This window comes from Protopterus annectens, chromosome 7.part0 (assembly GCF_019279795.1).
Source record: "Protopterus annectens isolate FY-2018-M chromosome 7.part0, PAN1.0, whole genome shotgun sequence".
Taxonomy (NCBI): domain Eukaryota; kingdom Metazoa; phylum Chordata; order Ceratodontiformes; family Protopteridae; genus Protopterus; species Protopterus annectens.
Window position 1 is genome coordinate 815,430,901 of NC_056739.1, and position 27,043 is coordinate 815,457,943.

Genomic DNA, 27,043 nt, shown 5'->3' on the forward strand with positions numbered 1-27,043 from the left:
TTGCTGGGTGCTGCACCTCCTAATTTTTGCCATGATTTTCTTCCTTCTGTTATACAGCCTATTGATTTTGTAATTTCACCAGGATGGCTTGTTTTTTGAGTTAGTCCTGTACTTCTTCCTGGGGGGTACAGCTGCCTCTATGCAGCAAGTAACCTGCTTGTATAGGGTTTCTGTGAACAGTTCTGCATAGACAGCAGTGTTCGTAGGGTTTATGAGGGCTTGACATTTTGCCAGGTTATCACTTAATAACAGGAAGTTAGTCTTAGAGTAGTTCCTGACCACTCCAGGGTTAGCTTGGGGTCCAGGTTTTATTTTAATTTCAAAGGAGACCATTTTGTGTTCTGACCTTACCAAGGAAGACATTACATGAGGGGCTGTGCAGCACTCTCCCATATTAGTGATGACCAGATCCAGTTTGGTTGCACCCCAGTTAGTGTATTGACAATCTGGTGCAGTGAGTTTGTGTGAATCTCTGTGCTTGTAACGGTAGGTGTCATATAGGATTCACAGTTAATAGTGGAGTAATTAAAGTCACCTATGAATATGGTATTGGGTTGGAAAGCGAATGTTTCCAATAAGTTTAAATACATAGTATGGGTTTCCTGGGTCATAGAGGAGGACCTACAGCTTGCAAGAAAGTGGTATTGGATTTTGCCTATGGTGATTTGAACATAGAGTAGCTCTAGTGCATTGTCCTGTTTGACTAGTCTTGAGGTATATTTATTTTTTATGTAAACTGAGACACCTCCACCATTGGTCCATGTCTATGTAGTAGCTGATCTAAATGTGTGGTAGATATTATAACCCTGCACTGTCGGTGTACTCTCCATGGCTTTAAGCTATGTCTCAGTGACTGTACAGACATCAGCATCTGTATAGTAAACCGAGCTTCTAGGGAGTGGAGATTTTTGCTTAGACTCCTTGCATTGAACAGTAATACCTTTAGCTTTTCTTGGTTTTGATTTGCTACGTCAGAAGTACTTTCAGTTTGACATTGCCTAAAAAAGGCACTATGGGACAAGACAATGTTTTAGCCAATATTCTAAAGCCTAGATGGGAAGGTGCAGACCATCTCTGGCAAAGCAGCGTGGTCTGTTGACCATCTCCTTCCATGCTGACAAATATTGCACCCCCTTAGAATGATACCAGAAACTAAGCCAATTATTAAAGTCAGTCATCTTTTGTTCATATTGTGGCATCATCCTTGGAGAAGGCAAAATGCTGCTCAATGATAGGCTCATACCAGCCTGGGATACATATTCTGAGAGCTCCATGATGTCTCTCTTCATATAGTCTAGGGAAGTACATATCAGGTCATTTACACCTACATGGTCTATGATTGAGTTATACTGGTATTTGTGGTCCAGTAACCTGAGTGCATGTATAATGTGGTGGATCCTAGCCCCTAATAAGCAACTGACCATGACTTTCTCCTTACTCAGCCTGGTGAGAGGAACATCAGTGTGTTACGATGGAGTCTGCAATGACCAGAATGTTGGACTGTGTGGTGGCTTACCTTATGGGTTTAAAAGTAGAGGCTCCATGAGATGGGGCTCTATGTTTTGATGTGCATGTTGTTTTGAAAGAGTGCATTTAGGGCTGCTGAGGGTATTTGTTATGTGTACTTCATCGAGGAGGTCTTTGGGGTTTAGGAAGGTTACATTTAAGTGCCTCAGCATATGTGGGTTTATATGTCTGCTTTGAATTGTGTGTGATGGGTGCAGTGTGTGTACTTCATCTAGGAGGTCTTTGGAGTTTAGGAAGGTTATATCTAAGTGCCTCAGCACATGTAGGTCGATATGTCTGCTTTGAATTGTGTGTGATGGGTGCAGTGTGTGTACTACTGACATCCTTATTGACATTAGGAGTACTTTTATGTGAGAGCTTTGCCTCTAGTGACATTGTGTAAATGCATCTCTCACATACCATATCAGTTTATTTGAGAATTAACTGGTTGTCAGTAAACAGTATGCTCATATCCACCAAACTGGTAATGGAGATAGTGGGAAAGTTCATATCCATGGCAACAGACAGTTTTTTTACTGATCAGACAGTTGGATTGAGAATATAAAGCCATGTCAGGAGTATCTGATTTGCAACTCTGGGGACAGTGCTTATTACTGCAAACTAGTTGTCCTTTGTGCAACTACGTAGTGGTGAAATCTCATTGTGCTTTTACGGAAAAATGTCACTTGAGGTGTCTTGAGAGGAAACTAATAAGTAGACCCTAAAAATTTAGGGATGAAGTATTTAGGCAGATATTCTGAAGTTAGAAACAAATCAAGCAGTACTTACTGAAAACAAAGAAATAGCTTGTCAAGAATGATGAAAAGAAGGGAGTCACTTGAATGGCTACTGCCTGGCTACTACTAATGCTGGTCTCACCACAGCTTCACTTTGCTGGAATACAATGCTCCTTCACTTCTTCTCTCACCAGAAGCAAAACATTAGCACCAATCCCAAGATGAGAAGCAGGCCACAGTCTGTTTGATGACCCACAGTTTTGTCCCAAATGGTACAAGGTTCAGTAGGCTTGTTGTAGCCTTTTCCTGGTAAATGCCTTGAACAGCAACCAGACCAATTCAGAATGTCAAGTACAGACACTCACTGCCCAACCAGAAACAGTCAGGAATCAATGCAATGCACTCTCACCAGGAGCAGAATATAAGCACAAATTCCAAGCTGTCACATATGAAGCAGTTATTAGGCTTTCCAGTGATCATCAGTCTCCAGGAAATAATGTCCCTGTGTTCCTTCTCTCAACTGGAGAAAACAGAAGCACTAATCCCAAGATGACTACTGAGAGGCAAAATGTTGGCTGTCCAATAATTGGTGGTCTTGCAATAGATGTTGCAGATTTTAAAGGTACAATGGAAAAAAAAGTTAATATCTTAAGCACTGCAATGTGCACTAAGCATTTTGATATGAAAGAGAGAGTAACTTAAGCTTTAGCTGTGTAAGTGGAGAGCCACTAATTGTAAAAAAGAAAGATAGATTGAAAGCGGGTGGGCACTTTGTATTCTGGCTCTATGGAATAGAGTGGGATAGCCAATAATTTTAAATAGGTGAAGGAGAGTGGTTTCACAAAATGATAATTTTGTGCTTACTTACAATGGACAATGAAAGGGAGGGGGAAGGAAATATGTGAGTTTTCTGTCTTGGGGCTCATTGTACTTGTCAACAGTGTGCCATGAACCTGTCTATTCTGTAACAATTAGCTCCCTTATAATGACAACTTGTGGATCTCAGGTCCCATCTTCTTAGCTCCTTACTTCACCAAGTGGAATTGAGATATGAATATCAATTCCCTTATTCTACTAAGAAGAATATGTGTTTAGGTTTTGTATCATTAAAAACTCTCCTCTTCCTCTTCCCTATGCACACCAACCCTGGCTAGACCTTCATCTGTTTCTCTTTCATTTGGTGACCTGTAAAGGGTTGTTTCTTCTGCTTCATAGGTAGGTACTAGGCTATCTGCCAGAGGGCATTTATAAGCCTAGCCAGAGTGTGTCGGCTTTCGCTGCCCCATTGATTAATTAACTGAGTCTCTGTCAAGCAGAGCCAATGAAGTGATCCCAGGGGTGTATTTTCTGTTATCTTCTGTATTAAGGGGGCTGCCGCCTATGTGGTAATTCGTAGGTGTTTTGTTTTTCCCAAACGGGATGACTATGCATTTTTTGGCATTTAGCTTGAGGCCATGACTTTGACACCAGGTGTCTGTCTCAGTAAGGCCTTTTTGAAGGATGTCCATGTCAGCCAGAGAGTCAATTATGGCTCCCAGTTTGCAGTCATCGGCGAACTTGGTTATCCATAGTCCTCCTGTGGTTGCCTGTACTTCTGAGAAATATATGCCGAACAGTAGGGATCCCAGAACCGAGTCTTGCGGGACACCACTTGTGACTGGTTTAGAGTCGGACCTGGAGCCTGCTATTCTTACTGTGTGAGTTCTGTCTGCAAGCCAGTTGGCAACCCATCTTGTGACGTAGGGATTTATGTTCAGGCTGGTGAGTTTTTCTATAATACCCGAGTGAGGAATGGTGTTGAATGCCTTGGCGAGATCAAGGTAGGCTGTGTGAACCACCTTTCCCTCGTCTATGGCCTTGGTGACTGCCTCGAAGAAGTCAACCAGGTTTAGTCAACCAGGTTTAGTAGGCATGATCTGCCCTTAACAAAGCCGAACTGGGTCGGGTCAAGTGTTTGGAGGTTCCCAATGTCTTTGTTAATGAGTTCCATGATGATGCGCTCCATAGCCTTGCAGACCAGGCTAGTCAGGATTATGGGGCGATAGTTACCAGGGTCAGTTGTGGCCCCTCCATTGTGGAGTGGAATAACTGTTGCTGTGCGCCATTCTATGGGCACATAGCCTGTGGAGAGGCTGAGTTTGAACAGTGTGTTTAGGTGGGGGGGGGGTTAGTTTGTTCTGTAGTTCATGCAAGACGCAGCCTGGGACACCATCTGGCCCCATTGATGCTGTGTTTTTGGCTTTTGACAGGGCTGTTTTCACCTGTGCTTCTGTGATTTCTGGGACACTACACTTTTCCGGTATTGTTGTGGGCCCTTTTGAAGGTGAGAGGGAGGTGAAGTTTGCACTGAATCTATCTGCAGGATGTTGGCAATATCAGTAGGTTCAGTATATTTTGTGCTATTTTGCACTAGCTCAGAGCATATCTGCGAGTTGCCACTTAGATTCTTGGCATAGCTAAAGAAGGCTTTGTGGTTATCTTTCGAATCCTTGGCTATTTTTCTTTCTAAGTTAGCCTTGGATGATTTTATGAGGGACCTTAGTTTCTTACTGATACTGATCAGGGGATGTCTTTCCTTCTTGGGATTTGCTCTTTTTCTGAACTAGTTTCCTCCTTTTGTTGTATAACCTGTTTATGGCAGGGGTCCACCAGACTGGCTTCCTTCTCTTAGGGGAGTGAGTCTTGGTTTTGCTAGGGATGATCTAGATGAGCTAGAAGGTTGCACTCCAACACAAAGGCTTGGGGGGCTCAGAAGCTTACAAACAGTCCTGGATACAGCAAATCTGTACCTGGACTAGCCTAGTTACGGGAAAGGTGGGGATCAAGCGCAAACATAGTCTTTAAAACCAGAAAGTTGAGAGAGATGGAAAAAACTGCCCAAACGGCTAATAAACTACAATTTTTGGGCCAGAACCACTCCTCTTGTGGTAGATAGGCTACCTAGTGCTTACCACTCCCACTGATAAGCTAGAAGGCTTCCCTCCAACACAGAAAGGCTTGCGGGGCTCAGAAGCTTACCAATAGTCCTGGATACAGAAACTCTGTATCTGGACTAGGCTAGTAACAGGAAAGGTGGGAAACAAGTGCAAGTGTGGCTTTTAAACCAGAAAGTTGAAAGAGATGGGTAAAAACTGCCCAAACGGACAGTAGCTACAATTTCTGGGCCAGGAACCACTCCTCTTGTGGTAGATAGGCTACCTAATGCTTACCACTCCCACCGATAAGCTAGAAGGCTTCCCTCCAACACAGAAAGACTTGGGGGGCTCAGAAGCTTACAAAGAGTCCTGGATACAGCAAATCTGTACCTGGACTAGACTAGTTACAGGAAAGGTGAGGAACAAGTGCAAATGCAGGCTTTTAAGCCAGCAAGTTGAAAGAGATGGAAAACTGCCTAAATGGCCAATAAACTACAATTTATGGGCCAAAACCCATTCTTCCCGTAGTAGAAAGGCTACCTGATGCTTACCACTCCCACTGATAAGCTAGAAGGCTTCCCTCCTACACAGAAAGGCTTGGGAGGGGCTCAGAAGCTAACAAAGAGTCCTGGATATAGCAAATCTGTACTTGGACTAGACTAGTAACAGGAAAGGCAGGAAACAAGCACAAACACAAACTTTTGAATCAGAAGGTTGAAAGAGATGGAAGAGCTTCCAAAACGGCCAATAAACTATCATTTCTGGGCCAGAAACCTGTCCTCCTGTGGTAGATAGGCTACCTGGTGCTTACCACTCCCACTGATAAGCTAGATGGCTTCCCTCCAACCACATCTATTTCTATGCAGCTTACACTGTTGGTTCATTGCCTTCCCGTCACTCTTCCTACTACAATGTATGGTCCTCTTTGCTCTCTTCTTGCCCACCTCCTCATCCTATACCATCTCCCCATGAAACAATCACTTATACTGCCATGCATCATCTCAGCTTTTTCTTTTCACTCTTTCCTCTGTACTACAGCATCACCCTACCATGTTCTGTTCCCTGTTATTACTCCTTCACTTACCCTTTTGATGTCTGTGCTGTCTTCATCTCTGCCTGGCTTTGTCTTCATCTTTGCCTGGCAATCTTCCATCCTCTTTTTCTACCTCCCTCCGCCAGTGACATCACCTTTTCTGCAACTTTGTTTTGCTTTTTTGTGGTTCACAATTCTGGGATTTATCATTGGTAGGGATTGAACCAGTACCCAAAACACATTATCTGATTACAGTACATGGGTGGTGGGTAGAATGGGGAGTGCTACAGTAAGTGGGGGGAGGGGGGGTGACATCCTTTGGATAAGACATAATATTGGGTCTTTTCTACCAGTCCTTGTACTGGTCCTGTCTTGGAGGATGCCAGGTGGAAATAAAGGAACATGAAGCATTATTCACACAAAAACAAGGAGAATTTCTCTGGTGTCCTAGAAAATGATCCTTTCCATGAAATACATACATCACATCTCTACATGTGAGTTGGTGACGCTGTGCACACCGGTTCCCACCACATGTTCTGTCACTTCACTACTGAATGCTAGCAGTGTGTGTGTATGTTTGTGTCTTTATCAAGCACTTAGGATAAAACACTATACAATACCAAACTCTTCTACTTCTAACCTGAACACAACAAATACTATAATATAAATACATAATGAATTTGATCTGATATTGAACTCACATCAGCAAAAGTGAATTCCACAGCTGGCACTCCACCAAACGATGTAAAAGCATAGGCACTGCTATCCAGGGAGAGAGCTTTAAAGCTGTTAAATAAAAACAAAAAAATCATGGTTAAAAGAAACATCTCATGAAATGACCATACAGACATATGTCATAAAATGAAAAGGACACGTACAGAAGATTCCATTTGGGTGTGACTTGTTTATGTAGAGAGGCAGACTAAAGAATCTGTTAATGGCTTGGTTACACAGCAAATAGCATATGGAGAATATATTGTTTTTCTGCAGTCATGTTTACTGAATACGTGATCAGCTGACCACAATTAGAGAGCAATGCTAACACAAAGCACTGCTGTTAGTACTGTGATATGTGGTAGTTTGCCTTTTGATGTGTGTGGTCATGTTTGTTTAAACTTTATTTGGTGGGAATGGGGATGAAGAAAGCAGGGTGGTTTGTTATCTATTGCCTTTTCTAATCTATGGGTGCAGTTATCTATAGTGTTTCCACAGTGGAATGCTACAAGATGGGAATGGGAACAATTGATTAGATTCCAAATATGTATCAGTGTCTGTGCAGGCAAAACACAGAATTCTACAAGATATATAAGGAAATGCTCAAAGCCTAGTAATGGTCAGTCTTACAGCACAGCAGGGTTCTTCAGTGGTCCCTCACACATATTGTAGGGAATATTAGTAAGTTGATAGCTCTCAGAAGGCCATTTATTTGTTGACCAGGGTATCAAACTCCTGTCACCTTTCATAAAAGTTCTGGAGAGGATGACTGATAAATGGATACAAAGAGCAGTAGGAAATGAGATGAGAGATGAGCAGTTCGGATTCAGATCAGGATGCAGCACAACTGACCCCATGTTTGCATTGAGCCAGATAGTTGAGTGGAAGCTAGGGATGAGGAAAGAGTCCAAATGGGCATTCCTAGACTTGGAGAAAGTATATGACAAGGTCCCAAGAAAACTGATTTGGGCAGTTCTGCGTGGTTTGAAGTCCCAGAAACATTGGTAGAAGTAGTGAAAGGTATGTACAAGGACCCAATGACTCGGGTATGAACAGTGTTTGGTCTCACAGAGAAGTTCCCAGTGGGAGTGGGTGTGCATCAGGTTTCATCTCTGAGCCCACTGCTATTCATACTGGTGATGGACTACATTAGCAAAAAGGTCGGAGGGTCAGATTAACAAAAGTTGCTGTTTGCAGATGATGTGGCATTATAGGCAGACTCTGAGCAAGTGCTTCAGCAAAGGATAGGGGAATGGAATGCAAAACTGAAGGCACATAGGATGAAAATGAGTATAGATAACACAGTTGTAATGGTACCAATTGGGAAAATCAGAAGAACCTGAGAACTGAGACAGAGAGGGAAAGATGGTTAACAGCTTCAAGTATCTAGGAAGGGTATTTGAGGAGGAGGGAAGTCTGAATGAAGAGGTCAAAGCTAGAATCAGAGGAGTGGCAGTCAAATGATAGGTGTAGTATATGACAGAAGAATGCCAAAGAAGCTGAAGAGTAAGGTGTACAAAACAATGGTGTGACCAGTACTACTGTATAGTACAGAAACATGGGCAGTAAAGGCAGAACAAGCTGAGGAAGCTAGAGGTGATGGAGATGGAAGTGCCTGAGACAGGTGATAGGATGCACACTGTGGGACAGATAAAGAAATGAGGACATAAGAGCAGAAGATAAAGTAGCTCTAATTGCAGAAAAGGTAAAAGAGAAAAGACGGAAGACAATCTGGTGAAGAAGATTTTGGACAGACAGGAAGCAGGCAAGTGGAAACAAGGGCATCCGGCAGCAGTGGATGAATTCAGAGATCATCTGCAACAGTCTGGCATGAGTGTTGAAGAAGGCAGAAGAGTGGCATTGAATTGAGGGAGGTGGTGACAGTTAATACAACACCGCATCCCCATGAAAATGGGAAAAGGGGGGTTGATGATGATGATAATGATTAACTAGGGTAGAATGCTGAACCTCATGACATTAGGGTCACATATTTAGGTAAGTATTTCATTAATTTTAATTATGCCCTGACTTAGGAACTCGTGTCATGTATTAAAAAATAAATACATAAATAAATAAAAAAAACTTTAGAGAATTTAAATAAAGGCATTATATGTATCCATCCATAATTCATTTTCCCATTTTTGCACATGAGGTCAGGGTGTCACTTCGACAGTTACAACTATCTACAGCCAAGTTTCACACCACCGGATAGTCATTATGTGTATATTGTAGGTGAGCTTGCATCCAAGTGTGAGTGTAGATGCAAATTGTACAAGCAGAAATACGACCACTTCTAGATGCCCTCATAAGTAGCCTGGCACAATCTGAACTACCTGAAAGGTGCAAAGGTTTGCAGGCCCTCCAAGGTATGTGTTTCCACAGTGATGCATGGGAAGGGATAAGTACTTGCCATTCAACAGGAATATGCTGCTTTTGCCTGAGGTTGAAAGAGATTAAAAAATGTGATGTGCCAAGGTAAGGACCATGGGCAAAAGTGAGAGGATTCTGCTTTCATTCAGCACTAGAGATGCAAGTACATCCAGGGCCTATAAAGTTTAGTTGTCATCCATAAATAAAATGTGTGTGTTCTGTTTGCTTCTTCACTTTTCTCTGTCTAGCTGTTAGAGACATCTTGGTGCCATTCTTCATCCAGATCAGATTATCTAGTTATGTGTAGACAACTAACCAAAAGATAAGATATCTTTTTTTTTTAAAAAAAAAAACACCTTTTTTGGATTATCACTTGTGAAACAGGCAAACTTATATTTCTATAAAATTAATCAAACCATATTAACAAGATCACATTTACAAACATTATACATCACATATATTGTTCTATACAATATAATCAAACCAACATTACATAAACTGTTCAATTTCTGCCTTCTTTTAAAACTCATTCCTCATCCAAAATATTTTTCTGCATGTATTGTTCCCACATTTTCCATTTTTTATGTAATTTATTCCTATCCTTTTCTAAAAATTCCACTTCCTGTTCTTTTATCTCTGTTACAATATTCACTGCTTCAAGTATGGTTAGTTTAGATTTTGATTTCCATTTTCTAGTAGTTGCTTTTCTGGCAGCCACCAGAATGGCTTTAATATGTCTAAGCAAGTCAGATTCTACATCCCAGTTAAAGTTACACTTATCTGCTCACTCAGTATTTCTGACACAGTACTCTGAATGGAAGTTTTAAAGTCTGCAGTCTCATTGCACTTTGAGAACGTGCTCCCAGATATCTCTTTCTTCCCCATTACACTTCCAACATTTGCCATCTTCCTGAGGAAAATTTTCTTTGGAGTCTGCTTGGGGTATAAAAGTACCTATGCAAACACTTCCAGGAAAAAATCCTAAATCTTTTAGATTTTGTTGCATATTTGGAAGCCATACATATGTCCTACTGCTGTTTTTTTTTTTTTTTTGTGAATTTCTCATCTAATCTCTTTTCCTAATCTTTTCTGACCTCCTCTAATTGACTTCTAAAGCTACTGTGCAATATTTTATATGCCCTAATAATTATCCCGTTTTTAACAGCAGCTTCTGTTCTAGATTCAACTAAAAGCTCAACCACTGCATGTCTTTTATTTAGGATTCCCCTCATACCTCTCAACCGTGCTGAATTGCTCGGTTTTTACCGAGTTTTGGGGTTCAAATGAAGGGGTGCCACGATTCCCGAGTGGCATCCCTTCAGTTCCAATTTTTTCTTTTGTTTTTAATTTTTCGCAGCTGTTAGAGCTGACGTCATTGCATACGTGATGACGTCAGCTCCCTCAGGGTTACCAGCCTGCGCGATGATGTCAGTTCACTCTCCCAGCCTGTCGGATTGAGCTCAAGGAGCTCACGCATTTCTGGCCTGTCTGAAATGCAAGCGGGAACCTGGAACAGCAACAAACAGTTGCTGCCGGTGTTGGATTAACTTGTATTTCATATTCTGGCTGTTCTTTTATCATTATCGCATAATTTATCGGACTGGTAAGATTGTTGGATTATACAGCATCATTCGTCGCCATCAGAATGAAGAAATTGTTTGGATGCGATTATTCTGCAAAGTAAGTACTGTGAGTGTGAAGTAAGGATTAAGAAAATACCTGTCAGAGAAGTATGTGTTTTGGGATGGGGGCATCTATCGTTTTTATGTAAAAATGACCTTATAATAATATGAACTGGAGCATGAAGGATAAGTGTTTAAGCCTGCAAACATAACACACAATTACTGTATTCACATACTTGTAGTGCACAAGAAGATTGTAATATAATAAAGGATTCTAAGAAAATATTTTCTATGACACTGAATTGTGCAGAGTCTCTGTCAGATACATTATCTGATAAAGACATTGGCTACTTTTATTTTAAGCAGACTAGCAGAGTGATTATTGGCAGCAAAGTGGTTTGTTATTTAAGAAGATAATTCAAATGTGTGTGGTTCGTTATTGGTGGCGGCAGCTATTTTATTTAAGCACTGTACTGCTAAGCATTTTTGGTGTCATGGCGTGTGTTTATTATTTTATTTTAAGCAGAGTGGTTATTATTCACAGTAGAGGGGTTCGTTATTGGCAGCCATCTCCACTCCGGTGTATTAAGCAATGTGCTAAGGTTCATTATTTTATTTGAGCAGAGTGGTTTGTGTATTAAGCAGATTACTAATTCAAATGTTACACTTGTCAGTGTGTGTGGTTAATATTTTATTTGATGGCAGCTCCTTTCATATCTTATTTGATGGAGTGTGTGTGTGTGTGTGTGTGTGTGTGTGTGTGTGTGTGTGTGTGTGTGTGTGTGTGTGTGTGTGTGTGTGTGTGTGTGTGTGTGTGTGTGTGTAAAATGCCCCAGTTAGGTGTAAATGATGGTTAGGGTTACTGAAACTCAAGCTCCGAGCCTTAAGTACAATGAGCAAGAGCCTAACTTCTCTACCCGTACCCCAACACTTGTGATTATTTTACAGAATGTCTGAAACATACTTTTTGTCTGTTCCTCTTAAAATGTTCTGGCAAATCAGTGAGAACGGAATACACTAAATAATGATAGCCATTTAAGTTTCAGTCTTTCTATCTTTCAGGAAAGACATGGTAATGCAAAACATTTTATTCCAGCAACGTTTCTAAGATTATACAAGCAATGTTTAAAAATGTGTCCCTAGTTTTGGGTCTTTGCCCCGCCCTCCTCCAATAAATTTTGGCTTTTCCAGATTTCTTGTGCTGCATAGTTCTATAGGGGGAGAGAAGTTTAGTACTGCTTGTGCTACTAACAACACAAACGGACTTGGCACAACAGGTAGTTGAATTCTTGCTTTTGATGCAGAAGGCTGTGTGTTCTACTCCCGCAGTACGTAGATAGATTGCTGATACTGTACTGTGTTGTATTTTTAAAGGGGGTGGATGCTGCAGTCCTGAGAATGTCCTCTTTAGTGTAACTATGAACCTGTTATCAGTTTGCCATCCATTCCCTATTGCAATATTCCTAGCTTATCATTTTTAGTGTAACATAGGCAATTTACTCCTCAGGCATTTTATTTGTAGATGAAGCAACAAAATATAAAGTTGTTTGCTAGCAGCAACCTCTTCATTAGTTACAGATCTTTTTAATGTGGAATTATTTAGATGACTTTTATTCCGCAGAAAGTGTGCATATTTACTAATACTGGTGGATTGTAGAAGTTTGAGTAGACTTTTGTGATGGAAATGTTCTGAATTATGCAGTTTCACTGCTTAGTGGAAGAATGTTCAAAACAATAAATTTAAAACATGCTCTAACAAGTGTGCTGTATTATACAAGGAACATAATTTAATACAGTCAGGAAGGTGTATGAAAGAACACATGTATGTTTCATGTGCAAGGGGCCTATGATTTGAAAACAACCCAAAGCAAAGGTAATCTTCATCTGCCACTGGCCAGATGCATTTTCTTTGAATGTGAGTTTCAATGCTGTTTCAATGAATGTGAGTTTCAAGGGCAGAGAAGTTTTAAGGGTGTCTATTTTCATTGTGAGGCTGTGTTGCTTTGTTTAGCAGATAGCTATTAATGTTTATACTATAAAATGTAAAATAAAAGTTTTAAAGAAATCCATCCAAGTAATCATTGTGGAAGTAAAGCAATATGCACATTACAGTGTTTATGGTAAATGGGGCGAAATAGCCAAGAAATGGGACATCGGAATGGTTGTAGGGGGACTCTGAGGCCATATTTTTGTCATCTGTTCTTCAGTTTGCATTTAAAAGTTGATATCCCACAATTCTGTTGGAGTGGGCGGGGTTACATAATTATGTATGCAAATTGTATGTTAATCAGCGTACAGATTTGTACCTATTTTCATGGACCTTTGTACAGATTTTTGACGTTTCCAGGTTGAGAGGTATGATTCCCCTATCCCTTTCTCTTTGACTATACTATGATATCAATTCCTGATAAGGAAAGCAATCTCTAGCTTGCAGTACAAATGTCTTCTTGGCCTCTTCCCATTCTATTACCTTTCCCTCTTTAAGTTGTTCCTAATACCTTGGTTCCTTTGCCGACTTCCCCCAGTAAATTCCAGCCCCTTCTTGTCTATTCTTTTTATCTCTAATTGCAGTCATCCCCATTGGCAGAATCTGCTTTCTCCATTCCTCTACTTTATGAATATAATATTTTTTTAATTTCTCCAAGTCTTTTAGGTTTCTAATACCATGACAGGAATGGACCCCATTCCTAAGTCAAAGTCTGATTAAAGTTCATGAAATTAGTATTGTTTCAATCTTTGATGACAGCCAGAAATGGTTTTTGCAGCACCAGCAATGTTCCCAGTAATGACTCCTTCTGTAATTGATATGGGGTTACATGTACTGGTTGTTTTGTTCTTCTTTCGGCTTTTCCCGGTTAAGGGTCGCCACAGCAGAACTCTGGTCTGCCAATGATTGGCAGTAGATGTTTAGAGTGCCGAGGTGCCAGCTCAACGCCCAACCTTCAATGAAGGCACACCCATTCTATGCATGTCTTTCAAACTCCACTCAACCGTGGGGAGGACATGCAGACTCCACACAGAAGGTGCTCCAGCTGAGAATCGAATGGGAGAATCTCTTGCTGTGAGGCAACAACGCTACCGCTGCACCACCCATATCTAAATAAGATTGTAGATTCTTTTTTATAAGACCCGTTGCTCCTACTACTACTGGAACTGTATGGGTATATTTCTTCCAGATTGCTGTCATTTCTGTCTGCAAATCCTGATATTTTATGACTTTGTGTCTCTCTGTACGTAAGACACTGTAGTCACTGGGTGTGGCGATTTCAGTGATCAGTGCTACTTTTATATTCTTTTCATGGACCACTACATTTATTTATTTGACATTTGTTAACCAGGTTAGTCCGACTGGGTAGATACCCTTTTTCAGCGGAGACCCAAGGAGAAAAGCTCCAGACATTACAATATGACAATTAACTATTAGAAATTAACAAATGGAATACATACAATAGAACAAAGGTACAAAATCATAAGACTGCTTACAGTAGAGTAATCAACATATTTACAGAATATATTTTTTTCTTTTTTTTTTACTACAGTCATGTAAGCATAAATAAAATTTAACATATTCTTAAATTCTAAAATGTAAAGATGAGACAGCCAGCAAAAAAGGCAGCTAGTTGAGACAGAGCAAAGAAGGATGAAAGGTCAGGTAGAAGGCTGGAGTGAGAGCAGTCTAGTTGGGGAGAAAGGGGGAGAGGCTAGAGAAGGATGAAGGGTGGAGGGAGGATAAAGTCATCTAGGATAGCAGAGTTCTTGTTATTAAAGGTGCAGCTTGGGGGGTGGGGGGAGATATCCAGTTTTCTAGCATCTGTCTTTTGAACTGTTGGTAATGGGTGATCCCATGTGATGTAGACTTCATCATTTTCTATGACGTTTTGTGGCTCATGGTTCCTTTGTTTTTCAGCCACTTCAATACCATAATGTTTGCACAATTCCCAGTGCAATGGTCTAGCCACATTTCAGTATACAGTCCTTCTGCCATTAGTATGTCACAACCAGCAACGAGGTGTGCAACTGTTTCCAATTCTGCTTTACAAAACTTACATTTGTCTATTTCTCCCACATGTTCAATGGACTTTGTAAACCAACGTGTATGTAGCCCACTATCTTGGGCCAAAAATATTAACCTTTCATCTCTTGGTTTGGATTTGCCTCTCCTTAACCATACCTGCATTCGATCCTGATCAATATGAGGTTCTTCCAGAAGTTTTCTAAACTTGCAACTCTATTTATGCATTTTCCACATTTATTGCCTTCTCATCTGGTCTTTCACCTTATATTCTTTCTTTTGTTTTTTGGCACATTCAGTTGCTGCCTGATTTTTATCAAGTTTTGGTTTGATTTCCATTCCTGCTTGATGCCTATATACTTCTGCTAGACTAAGCAGGGAAGTCATCATAGATTTATTCTCATGTTTCAAAACTTTCTGTACATTTGGGTCTTGTGAGTTCAGCAGATATGTGTGCAGTCCCTCGATTACATATCTATACATGTAGTCAATTTCAAGGAGGCCCATCCCTCCTTCTGACCGGGGAAGATATAATTTTGGTATGCAGTGATTTTTATAAATCATTTGGTGAGCATGAAGCATCCTTCTTGTTTTCCTATCTAATCTATCCAACATGTTTTGGGGCCAGTCAATCACTCAAGAACTGTAAGTTAGGACAAGAAGAGCAAATTGGTCTATAGCCTGAATTTTGTTCCTAGATGTCAATGCTGTTTTCAGGATTATTTTGTCTTCTGAAATATTCCTTACTAAGTTTTATTTGCATTTGTTCATGTTTTATTGTTGATCCTTCATCAGTTCCCAAATATTTATACATTCCCTCTTGCTCAGGTTCTTTTATATCACATTCTTGTCCCAAACTGATGTTTTCCTGGTGTTGCAGGCATATTTATCAAGACCAAATGACATTCTTATATCATCTAAAAAAGTTTTGACAACCTGCAGCTGTACCTTCAGTTCCTCATCTGATGAGCTATACAGTTTTAAATCATCGACAAACAGAAGATAAGTCTTTACACATTGTTGTTTTCTAGGAGCCAAATTGTAGCCATGGCCTAAGCTGTTAAATAAAGAGCTTAATGGATTAATGGCAAGGCAGAATAGCAATGGTGACAGACAGTCACCCTGGAATATTCCCCTTTAAATTTTTATCCCTGGGATAATAATCTGTTCTTTATCATGGCTTAATTGCAAAGTGGTCTGTCACTGTTTCATGGTCACTGCAATGTAGTCGATCAGAATAAGGTGTATATTATACATTTTTAAGCCCTTTTTTATCCATGAATGTGGGATACTATCAAATGCTTTTTATAGTCAATCCATGCCATACTTAAATTCTTCCTCGTTTTACAGTTCTCCAGTATGACTTTATTTAACAACAAATGATCCTTTGTTCTGAATGACTTTCTTTTGTTGTCCTTTTTTCTACTGCCATAATTGAGTTTTCTTCTAAATTACTATAAACTCTGTCTGCATCAATTCCCGTTTATAGTTTATATGTCGTTGGAAGGCAAGTTATTGGTCTATAATTTTTAGGGTAGCCTGCAGGTTCACTCTTAAGTAGGAGAATTTTTTTGCTTATTGTTAGCCCGGTTGTCTGATGAATCTCTCCTACTTTTTAATAACCCCACACATTCCCAAAGGTAGTTGTTTCTACATGCTCTGCATAATTGAATATTATGTTATGAATAAGGTTTCCTGTTCAATATTTTTATAAAGCACTGTACAAATTCAGATATTTTAATCTTTCATAATAACTTAAGTTTTCCTGTCCACGGATGCAGTTGGTAAATTTCCTCTGTTCTCTTTCCAATGTACTTAATGCTAGCTTTCTTATAAGGTTTCCATACTATTATTCCATATTGTAGTTTGGGTCTAATGTAACTTCATCATTTCTGATTTCCTAGATTTTATAAATCTTTTTATACAATCTATAGTTTTATAACTATCATTAATCAATTGTTTGATATGATCAGAAAAACTCAAAGCTGGATCTACATATATATCCAGGTCCTTAACTAACCGAACATATAGTTTCAATCACTGTGTGTTGTACTAACTATTCACTCTTAAGTCTATGTTTCCCAAATCTCATATGCTTAGTCTTAATTGCATTTATCAGCATATTAATCTCCTGTGCCTATGTGGTCAGTTTAATCAAGTCATTTTGCAGACATGCTCTGTCTGTAACAAATGTAATCATTTTGCCCATTTTCAAGTCATCTGCAAACAAACTATAGAACATCTCAGATGAAAAAGATAGACCTGAAAGATACAAACTAAACAAGTGTGGGCTTAGGACAGACACCTGTGGGACACCCTGATTGTAACCTAGAATTTCACCTGTTTAATTGCTAATTAATTAATTTAATTAAATGCTGTATGACACTTGACATGTCCATGGAGCTATCACTCTTATCAAGACTACATTAATACCTAATTGTTCTAATTTGTTGATCAGTGTTTTGCATACGACCCTACCAAAGGCTGAAGTTTATACAAAACTGCATCACAACACACTAGCTATTATTATATAGTATCATGTTACAAGTGGTTATAGATCTATTTTCAACATACATATGTTGATATGTGGCTTCAAATGCCATCCTTTCCAATTCTCAAAGTAATTTTATCCAAAATAGCAATCTCCCATTATTTTTTTCACAACGAGAAAGCAAAGTTATGAGTCTGTATGACTCTGGGTGTCAGCTAAAGCTGATTTCCTGCAAATTTTTATTTCATTGTCAGTGTGTTTCAGTGTGTTTTGAAGAACCCCTAGAAGGTGCCTGTGTATGGTCTACAACATTTCAATCTGTACTCCAGCATTAGAAAAGCTACATCACACAGCTCTCTCTCTCTCTCTCTATATATATATATAAATGCGTGCGTGTGTGTGTGTGTATATACATGCTCACACACACTGATGTATTATACATATACGCTTCGAGGATTAGCTTTTTCAATTTGTAGCAAATGCCTGGAGAGGTAGAACTTTTCCTTTCCACTAGGTGGCACTAGCAGCATATATTTATTTTTTTTCAATATAAATTTTACTATTTTCTGCAATACATACAGATGACATACATTTGTAGTTTTGAACTGAACAATTATAAGTGAAAGAACATCAATAACAAAAAAAGTAAAAATAAAACTGTAAAACTACTAACTATATACAAAATATACAATAGTGCTGCTTGAAAACATTGATGGAGAAAAAAGAGAAAATAACTGTGCATGTATGAGTATACATTCATATCAGAATACACTTCACACTGCTTTTGTAAGGGAAAAAAGATTGAAAAAGGGAAGAACCAAAGAATGACCTGCAAAAAGATCTTTGGGCCTAGAAGAAAAGAAAAAAAAACTACCACCAATAGTGTAGTACTCCCTTCCATCAATTATCTAATCATTAAAATTATGATCGAAGAGGGTATTCCAGAATTTCTGGAAGTAAACTCGTTTAGTAAGACTTCTTATTATAAGCTTTTGAGAGGTTATATATTTAATCGCCATGGTTCTGAAACCTTTCCAAGATAGCTTAGTGCGATCAAGCCAATTTTTAGTTATGTAAAGTTTAATTAATAAACAAAGTGTAATTAAGACATGCAATCTCAAGTTTGAGAGTTTGAGGTCAGTGATGTGAAGTATCGCCATTTCCCAGGAAAGAGTTGATTTGTGGTAACCCATTTTGTCTAATCACACCTTGAGAGAGCACCAGATGCTATGTGAGTATCTGCAGAACCACATAACATGGAGAATATCTGCCTGGGGGTAGGAGCAGTGAGACATTAGTATTAAGTTTATTTAAGAAAGAGGGAGTATAGTAGAAATTATTATTAATCATAAATTGTGTATATAAAAGTTTTTTAAAAGGGGACATTTTAAGGGAGGATTTAATAGCTGTTAATTTTTGATCTTCTGAGAAGTCAGATCCTTGTTGGTCCCAAAACTTTGAATACATAAGTCTCTTTTGGTATTTGATTAGCTATATGTATTTGTAGGTTAAGGCCAACATGCTTTTCTTACTAGAAAGAGTTTTCAATAGGTCTGTTACCTGTTTTACCTCAGATTCATCAATCTTAGTATCCTTGAATAGAAATGTGATTATTTATCTTATCTGATGTAATATTATAGTGTACTTTTTGCTTAGGTTTAATAATTCCTGTAGTTCCGAAAGCAATCTGTCCCTGTATTTGTAAATGTCCCAAAGTGTGCAGTGACTTATTAGGGGTAGTCAGTAAGATTAATCATGTTATTGTTCATTTTTAAATTAGGATTTAGGTGGATAGGTTGGAATAGAAGAAGGGCGTTATCAAACTTGAATGATTTAAAGATCTCTTGAAAAGTTTTAATTTTGTACTTTAATATATAGTTAATATTTATTTTTCTAAGATTTATTGTCTCCAAGAAGGGGAGTGCCTTAGGGTTACATTTGTTACTAGAAACATGATTATACCATATCTTAACCCAAAAGGGTGTCCATGACTCACTGCCTGGATGGTAAGTTGCAATTAAGATGATTCTATTAGCACATAAGATCTTATAATAGAGTTGCAAATCTATTAAGCCTAGACCCCCCTCTATCTTTCGGGAATATAAGATTATGGTATGAGACTCTAACCGCTTTAGGGTACCAGATTAATTTTGCAAATGCTTTATGAATCTTAGCGAAAAGGTTAGCTGGAAGGATGGAAAAGGATGCATTAAAATTATATAAAAGGTTCGGTAGGATATTCGTTTTGATGATAGCAGTTTTTGCCAGCATGGGTAGTTTCATCTGTTGCCATCTGGACATATCCTGTGAGATCCCTGTCCATAGTTTCAATACATTACAGTGCATGATGTAAGAATGAGAATGATCGTAGGAAATCCCTAGATATTTGAAAGAATAGACCATGTTGAAAGGGGAGTTTGGGAAGTAGTTTTCCTTGTGACTTGAAGGGTTAATAGGGAAAATATAAGATTTTTTTGGTTAATTTTATAGTCAGAGTTGATTGAGAAGGTATTCATGGCTGTGACCAGTTTCTTCAGATCTGTGTTGGGATGTTCAAAATATATGTTGACGTCATCCGCAAAAGCGGACAGACTTATTTTATTATGTAAAACTTTAGGTATTGAGTAATATGTTTTTTGCGAAATATATAGAAAAAGGGGCTCTAAATATAGGTTGAAAAGAAGGAGAGAGAGTGGACAACCTTGCCTTGTCCCATTGGAAATTTTAATTGGGTTTGAATAGTTTTTATTAATGAATAGGCATGTATGTGAACTATTATATAACATCTTAATTATGTCAATAAACTCTTTAGGGATATTAAAATGAGACAGTACAGTGAACAGGAAGCTCCAGTTAACCCTATCAAATGCTTTACATGCATCTAGTATCAAAGCATATCTCGGATTTTTATCATTTTTGGCAAGATTAACCATAGTTTCTAAGATCAAAGTGTTATCCCAGGTATGCCTATTGCACATAAAGCCAGACTGTTCCTGGGAAATTAAGGAAGGCATAACTTTTTTGAGTCTTTCCGCCAGAAGAGATGATGGAATTTTAATGTCAGCATTCATTAGTGAGATGGGTCTATAGTTATTCAGATTTGTCTTGTCCGTGTTGCTTTTGGGAATAGATATGGTCTGTGATTTGTTTAAATAAGGGTCAGAAACACCATTAAGGGAAATGCAATTATATACCTTAAGCAGGATGGGAACTAGAATATGCTTGAAAGTTTTATAGAAATCCGGAGTATAACCATCTGGGCCTGGAGCTTTTCCTTGTTTAAGATTACCAATGACATCTAATATTTTCTGCTGGTTCAGTGGAGCAGATAGAGTCACTTTTTGAGCTTCATTTAATTTAGGGAATGTAAGATTGCCAAGGAAATCTTCTATCTCCGAAACCGGGATTTGTTCATTCCTAGCGTAGATATCAGAGTAGGCCTGATGAAATAACTGTACAGTTTGTAGGTCTATTTTGAATGTTTTATCTTGATAGTAGATAAGGGTATCCTAGAGGCCTCCTGCTTATTTTCAATTAGTCTAGCTATAGCTTTAGAAGGGGTTTGTGCCCATTTAGAATACTTAGCTATAAATTTTAATTCCTGCCGGGAATAATTGGTGTAATTCAAATAGTTCTCTCTGTTTTTCAACAATTAGACATTCCAAAGCAGGAGTTTGATTTTCCTGATAATTTTTATCTAATTCCCTAATTTCAGACATTAGTCAATTTTCCTTTTCTTTCCTCACTTTCTTAAGATAAGTGGCTTTCTGAATAAGTATTCCTCTGATCACCACTTTACATGCAGCCCATTGTATATCATATGGAATACCTGTGTTATCTAGGCCCATCTTGAATTCTGTTAGGGTTTTAAAAATTTCTTTGGTCACTTCAGGGTTATACAGCAGGTTATTATTTAAAGACCAATTACAACCTTAGCTATACTGGGTGAATTTTGTGCAAAGTTTATTGTTAAGGTAATCTTTTAATGATCCGAGAGAAACCTAGGCTCAGCTATTCCCATTTTATTAGCCCTTCTGAAATTAGGAAAAAGTCCAGACGTGACCAAGAATTGTGGCATTTAGAAAAGTATGTATAACTATATCTTTTATGAACATCCACACCAAAAGAGATGGGATCAGCAAGACTATAATCTAACATATCTAACATGAGATCAGCCAAAGTCAGCGAGGCTTGTGTGTTGTATGATCTGGATTTACTGGAACGGTCCGAACCTGGATCTATTATAGCATTCCAATCCCCCCCCTAACAATATAGTAATGATTATGAAAATTGGCTAATATATTATATATTTTAAGGATGAAGTCCTGCTGTCTAGCACATGGACCGTAAACATTCAGAAATAGGGTGGGTTTGTCAAGCAAAGGGTTTGTAACCGTAAAGTAGCACCATCTACCCCCAGGATCCATTCCAAGGTTGATAGTTGGTATCTGGAATGAATTTTTAATTATAGTTGCTACTTCTTTAGAATTGGAACTGTCCCTGAAATAATTGTCTTTTATCCATTTTCTATTGGTCTTACCAGCCCAGTCCTCTTTAATCATATGTGTTTCTTGAATAAAACAGATGTTTGCCTCTGACTTCAGAAGTAGATGCATCACCAGTTTTCTTTTATTTTTGTTGTGTAACCCTCTAACGTTCCAGGACTCTAACTTCCACAGTTTACACATATTCATAGGTTCATAGGTTCATAGGTTGATACTTGGCTATCTGCCCTAGGGCATTTATAAGCCTAGCCAGAGTATGTTTGGCTTTCACCACCCTTTTAGATTAGTTGACTGTGCCTCTGTATAGTAGGTCACAAAAGATAGCCCTTTTGAGGTTAGTTTACTGTGCCTCTGTCTAGTAGGGACACAGAAGAGATCCCAGGGGTAAACCTACAATCTCCCATCCACTCGTCAAGATTTCTCTTGAAGAGGGTCATTGAGGGACTCTGCCTAACATGGATTGGGATTTTGTTCCAGAGTGAGGGGAGCCTCTGGGATATGAATCTGTCCCTCCAGCATGTCCTATTTATTCTGTGCTGAGGTTTAAGTCCCTGGAGCGTGTAGCTCTAAGGAATTTGGATTTCCTGATCTGGAGCATGTCCATTAATTCTGGGTTGGACATGGCTTTATATGTCAGGCACAGATCGCCTCTGAGTAGGCGGTAAGCAGCTGAGTAGAGCTGGAGTTTCTTTAGCCTAACTGCGTAGGGCATCTGTTTGAGTCCCTTGATCCTCCTGGTGAGGTACTTTTGGGGTCTTTCCAGTTGCTGCAGGTGTCGGGTAAGGTACATCCCAAATGGGGCATTGTATTCAATTATGGGCCTGATGAGTAGAGGGGCACAATGACCTCTCTTGATCTAGATGTGAACCCTTTCATGATAAGGTGGGCTATATAGAAGGTCTTTCTAACCACTTTGGCAATGTAATTGTCAAAGGAGAGATTGCTATCTACTTGGGTCCCCAAATCCCTAATTACTTCTTCCGTACTTAATGGATTACCACCTATGTGGTAATTTGTGGGCACTTTGTTTTTCCTGAAGAGGATGACTATGCACCTTTTGGCATTTAGCTTTAGGCCATGGCTCTGGCACCAGTTATCCGTCTCTGTGAGACCCTTTTGGAGGATGCTTGTGTCAGTCGGCGAGTCGATTATGGCACCCAGTTTGCAGTCATCTGCAAACTTGGTCAGCCATAGTCCTCCCATGTTAGCCTGTACCTCAGAGAAATATATACCGAACAAGAGAGGTCCCAGGACTGAGCCTTGTGGGATGCCACTTGTAACTGGTTTAGAGTCTGACATGGCACCTGCAATTTTGACCATGTGGGTTCTATCCCTGAGCCAGTTTGCAACCCATCTTGTGACATAGGGGTTGATATTTAAGCTTGTGAGCTTATTTATTATGCCCGAGTGGGGTATTGTGTCAAAGGCTTTTGCGAGGTCCAGGTAGGCTGTGTGGACTACCTTCCCTTCATCTGTGGCCTTGCTGACTGTTTCAAAGAAGTCAACCAGGTTCAAGAGGCAAGATCTGCCCTTAACAAAGCTGAATTGGGTAGGATCCAGTGTTTGGAGGTTCCCAATGTCTTTGTTTATGAGTTTCATGATGATACGCTCCATAGCTTTGCAGACCAGGCTAGTCAGGCTTATAAGGCGATAGTTTCTGGTGTCCGTTGTGGTACCACCTTTGTGGAGTGGGACCACTGTTGCTGTACGCCATTCCTTGGGTACATATCCTGTAGTAAGGCTGTGATTGAACAGTGACTTTATGTGAGGGTTCAGTTCTTCTTGGAGTTCATGTAAGACGCAGCCCGGGACACCGTCCGGTCCCATTGATGCTGTGTTTTTTGCTTTGGAGAGGGCAGCTCTCACCTGTGCATCTGTGATGTCAGGGAGGCTACACTCTGTTGGGATAGACATTTGCTCTTTTGGGGAGGGGGGGAAGAAGTTTGCACTGAACCTGTCTGCCAGGATGTTGGCAATGTCTGTGGGTTTAGTGTATTTTTTGTCATTTTGAACTAACTCAGAGCATATCTGGGAGTTGCCACCCAGGTTCCTGACATAACTAAAGAAGGCCTTGTGATTATCTTTAGCATCTTGTGCAATTTTTCTTTTGAAGCTGGCCTTAGATGATTTTATGAGGGATCGTAGTTTCTTGCTAGTACTGATCAGAGATGCCTTCCCTTTTTGGGATTTTGCTCTATCATGTAGTAGCTTCCTCCTTCTGTTGTATAGCTTATTTATGGCTGGGGTCCACCAGACAGGTCTCCTGCCTTTGGAGGAATGAGTCTTGGTTTTATTTGGGATAGCACGATCCATGCATTCCTGTAGGTGTCCATAGAAAGCGTTTGTAAAGGATTCTGCAGTTTGGGCCGTATTTTCCACTGGCCCGGGGGCTTTGAAGGATTCCACCTCGGTTTTGAGAAGTGTGAAGTTTGCTTTTGAGAAGTTCTTCACCGTGGTTTCCTTGGCTGGGGTGGGGACGGGATATGGATGTCCAGTGAGATTAATTTATGGTCAGATCTTACCAATGAGGGTATACCTCTGGTATGGAACATAGAGTCCCCATGTTGGTGATGATCAGGTCCAATATGTTTTCCCCTCTTGTGGGAGTGGTAACCAGTTGTTCCATAGCACTTGAGTTTATAAATTCTAGGAACCGTTGGGCGAGGGTGTTGGGGCTTGAGTAGTGCTCCCAGTCTATGTTTGGGTAGTTGAAGTCACCCAATATAATGGTGTTTGGAGAGACCTTCATATTCTCCAGTGTTCTCAGGAAAGCTGAGTGGGGTTCCTGAGTTTGGGAGGGTGGTCTGTAGCAGGCTACAAACTGAAAGGCAGTTTTGCCCACTGTTAGTTGCACATGGATGGTCTCCGATGCTTCATGCAGTGCCACTAATCTGGAGGTGTGGGTATCTTTGATGAATATGGATACTCCCCCTCCTTTTGTGGTTCGGTCCAAGTTTTGGGGCCGAAAAGCATGGTATGAGGTATAACCTGGTAGTGCTGGGGTGCTCTCGGGAGCCTTAAACCATGTTTCTGTTACTGCACAGATATTGATATTCTCCATACTGAGGAGAGCCCCGAATGCATGCATCTTGAGGTTTAGACTTCTGGCGTTGAGCAGCATTACCCTTAGTTTAGTTTTCTTTGTGTTGTCTATGGAGGTGGGTTTGTCTTTTGAGCCTTGCCTAAAAAAGGCACTATGGGGGTGGCAAGAGCCTTAGCCAGTATTCGAAAGCCCAGAGGGGTGACAGGTGCAAACCATCCCTAGCGAAGCAACGTGGCTTGTCGAGCATGTCATCCCAGGCTGACAGACACTGGATCTCCTTTGAATGACACCAATACTTTAGCCAGTTGTTAAAATTGATCATTTTGTCTTTATACTGTGGCATCATTCTTGGTGAGGGTAAGATGCTACTCAAGGTCAGGGTCATACTGGCCTGGGCTACATGATCAGAGAGCTCCTCTATGTCTCTTTTCATGTAGTCCAGGGAGGTACGTCTCAGGTCATTCACACCAGCATGGACAATGATGGGGTCATATTTGTACTTGCTTTGGAGTGACCTGAGTGCTTGTGTTATGTGGCACATCCTGGCACCCGACAGGCAGCTTACAGTGACCTTCTCCTTGTTCAGCCTGGTGAGTGGGACGTCAGTGTGTCTGACAATAGAGTCACCTATTACAAGTGTATTAGGTGTGTTGTTTAGCCTTAAGTGCTGTGACTGTGTGGCACACTGACTTTGTGAACTATGTGATACGTGGGTATTGTTGTGGGGTAGTGGTTGCTTGGATGTCTGCTTTGGAGGTCTCTGCTGCTTGGGCAGATTTTTATTTAGAGCCTCAAGTATGATTTTGTGTTTATGTGTTTGGTTTTCTGTTGCGATAGGTCTATGTGAGACTGGATTTGTGGTGTGTGTGGTTACCTTCTCCTCCTGACTGACTGCGCCAGTATTGGGTTGAGAGAGCTCAGCCTCCAGTTTGGCTATATAGTTGCATCTCTCACATATATTTGAGCTTGTTGGGAGGAGGAGAGGGTGGTCTGTGTACATAAGGCAGTTGTAACATTGCCTCAATATTCCCAGATTCACCAGCTGGACTGGACAGTAAACCCAAAACTGACTTTTGGACATGCCAGAATAGTATAAGAAACTACTTTTTGACTGATCAATATTACCAGTTGAAGCTTTAATCTGGGAGTTGGGATGGCTAGAATCAAAAAAATGATTGGATGACCCATGGAAAATTCTTTTGGTGGATAAAAAAGTGTCACTTAGCAATATTGCAGCTCATAACTCTCTCAGATCTACCCCTGTGCCTACCCACTTATCCACTTTATTTGAAAGAGAAAAAAGTTAAGGGTTACACATAGCTTTGAAACTAATGAATAATTATCAAAAGTAAAATTGTACCTTCTGGTTAGCAGTAAATCTATACATTTTGTTACACATCTATATCTACAAACTATATACATCAATATCTTAATCCCAAATGTCACCATTTACTACCCTACTTAGGACATCCACAATGCCCCTAAAAGAACACTCTGGCAGTTCAGAATTTGTACCATAAAGAAATATTAAGGGACATAAGATTTGGAACAGCATATACTCTCTATGCAAAGAAATATAATATATCCCTAATGACATAAAAAACTGCAAGGCATAAACAGTTTGTAGACAAAGGTGTTATCTAAGCGTCACCTCATATAGCTTGCTAGAGTTTATGAAAGATTCATAAATTTGCCCAAAGAAACAGTAGTTACTGAAATAAGACAGAATGATTTCAAGCTACAATGGGGAATACAAAAATAAGGAACAGTCTGATTTTATCTTTATCAGATAAAATTAGGTGATTCTAATCTATTTACCCAAACTGATTGCTTCATCATTCAAAAGTTACAGTAAAATCTATCTTTCTACATCCATTATTTCTAATTAGGAACAAAAGAGTTAAGTTTTTTATAAAAGCAAAGTACCTCGTAGCCAACGTATTAACATGCATAGTTACTTGTCATAGAATCACTATACCGTATTCATACCAACACGAATAAAAAATTTTAGGTATCCAAAAAAAAAAAAAAAAAAACAGATCTCATGTATAACTGAGATTTACAGATTATACAAAGTTAGCAGATTCAGTACTCT

At 39.6% G+C, this 27,043-nt stretch overlaps 1 protein-coding gene across 2 annotated transcripts in view; it reads right to left on the reverse strand.

The window, feature by feature from the left end:
* Nucleotides 1-27,043, reverse strand: part of TFR2 (transferrin receptor 2) — a 642,558-nt gene that overhangs the window by 67,418 nt on the left and 548,097 nt on the right. For both annotated transcript variants that reach the window (XM_044077345.1, XM_044077346.1), the window contains one exon: nt 6,893-6,977. In XM_044077345.1, coding sequence (XP_043933280.1) covers nt 6,893-6,977 — 85 coding nt within the window. The remainder of the gene's footprint in view (nt 1-6,892; nt 6,978-27,043) is intronic.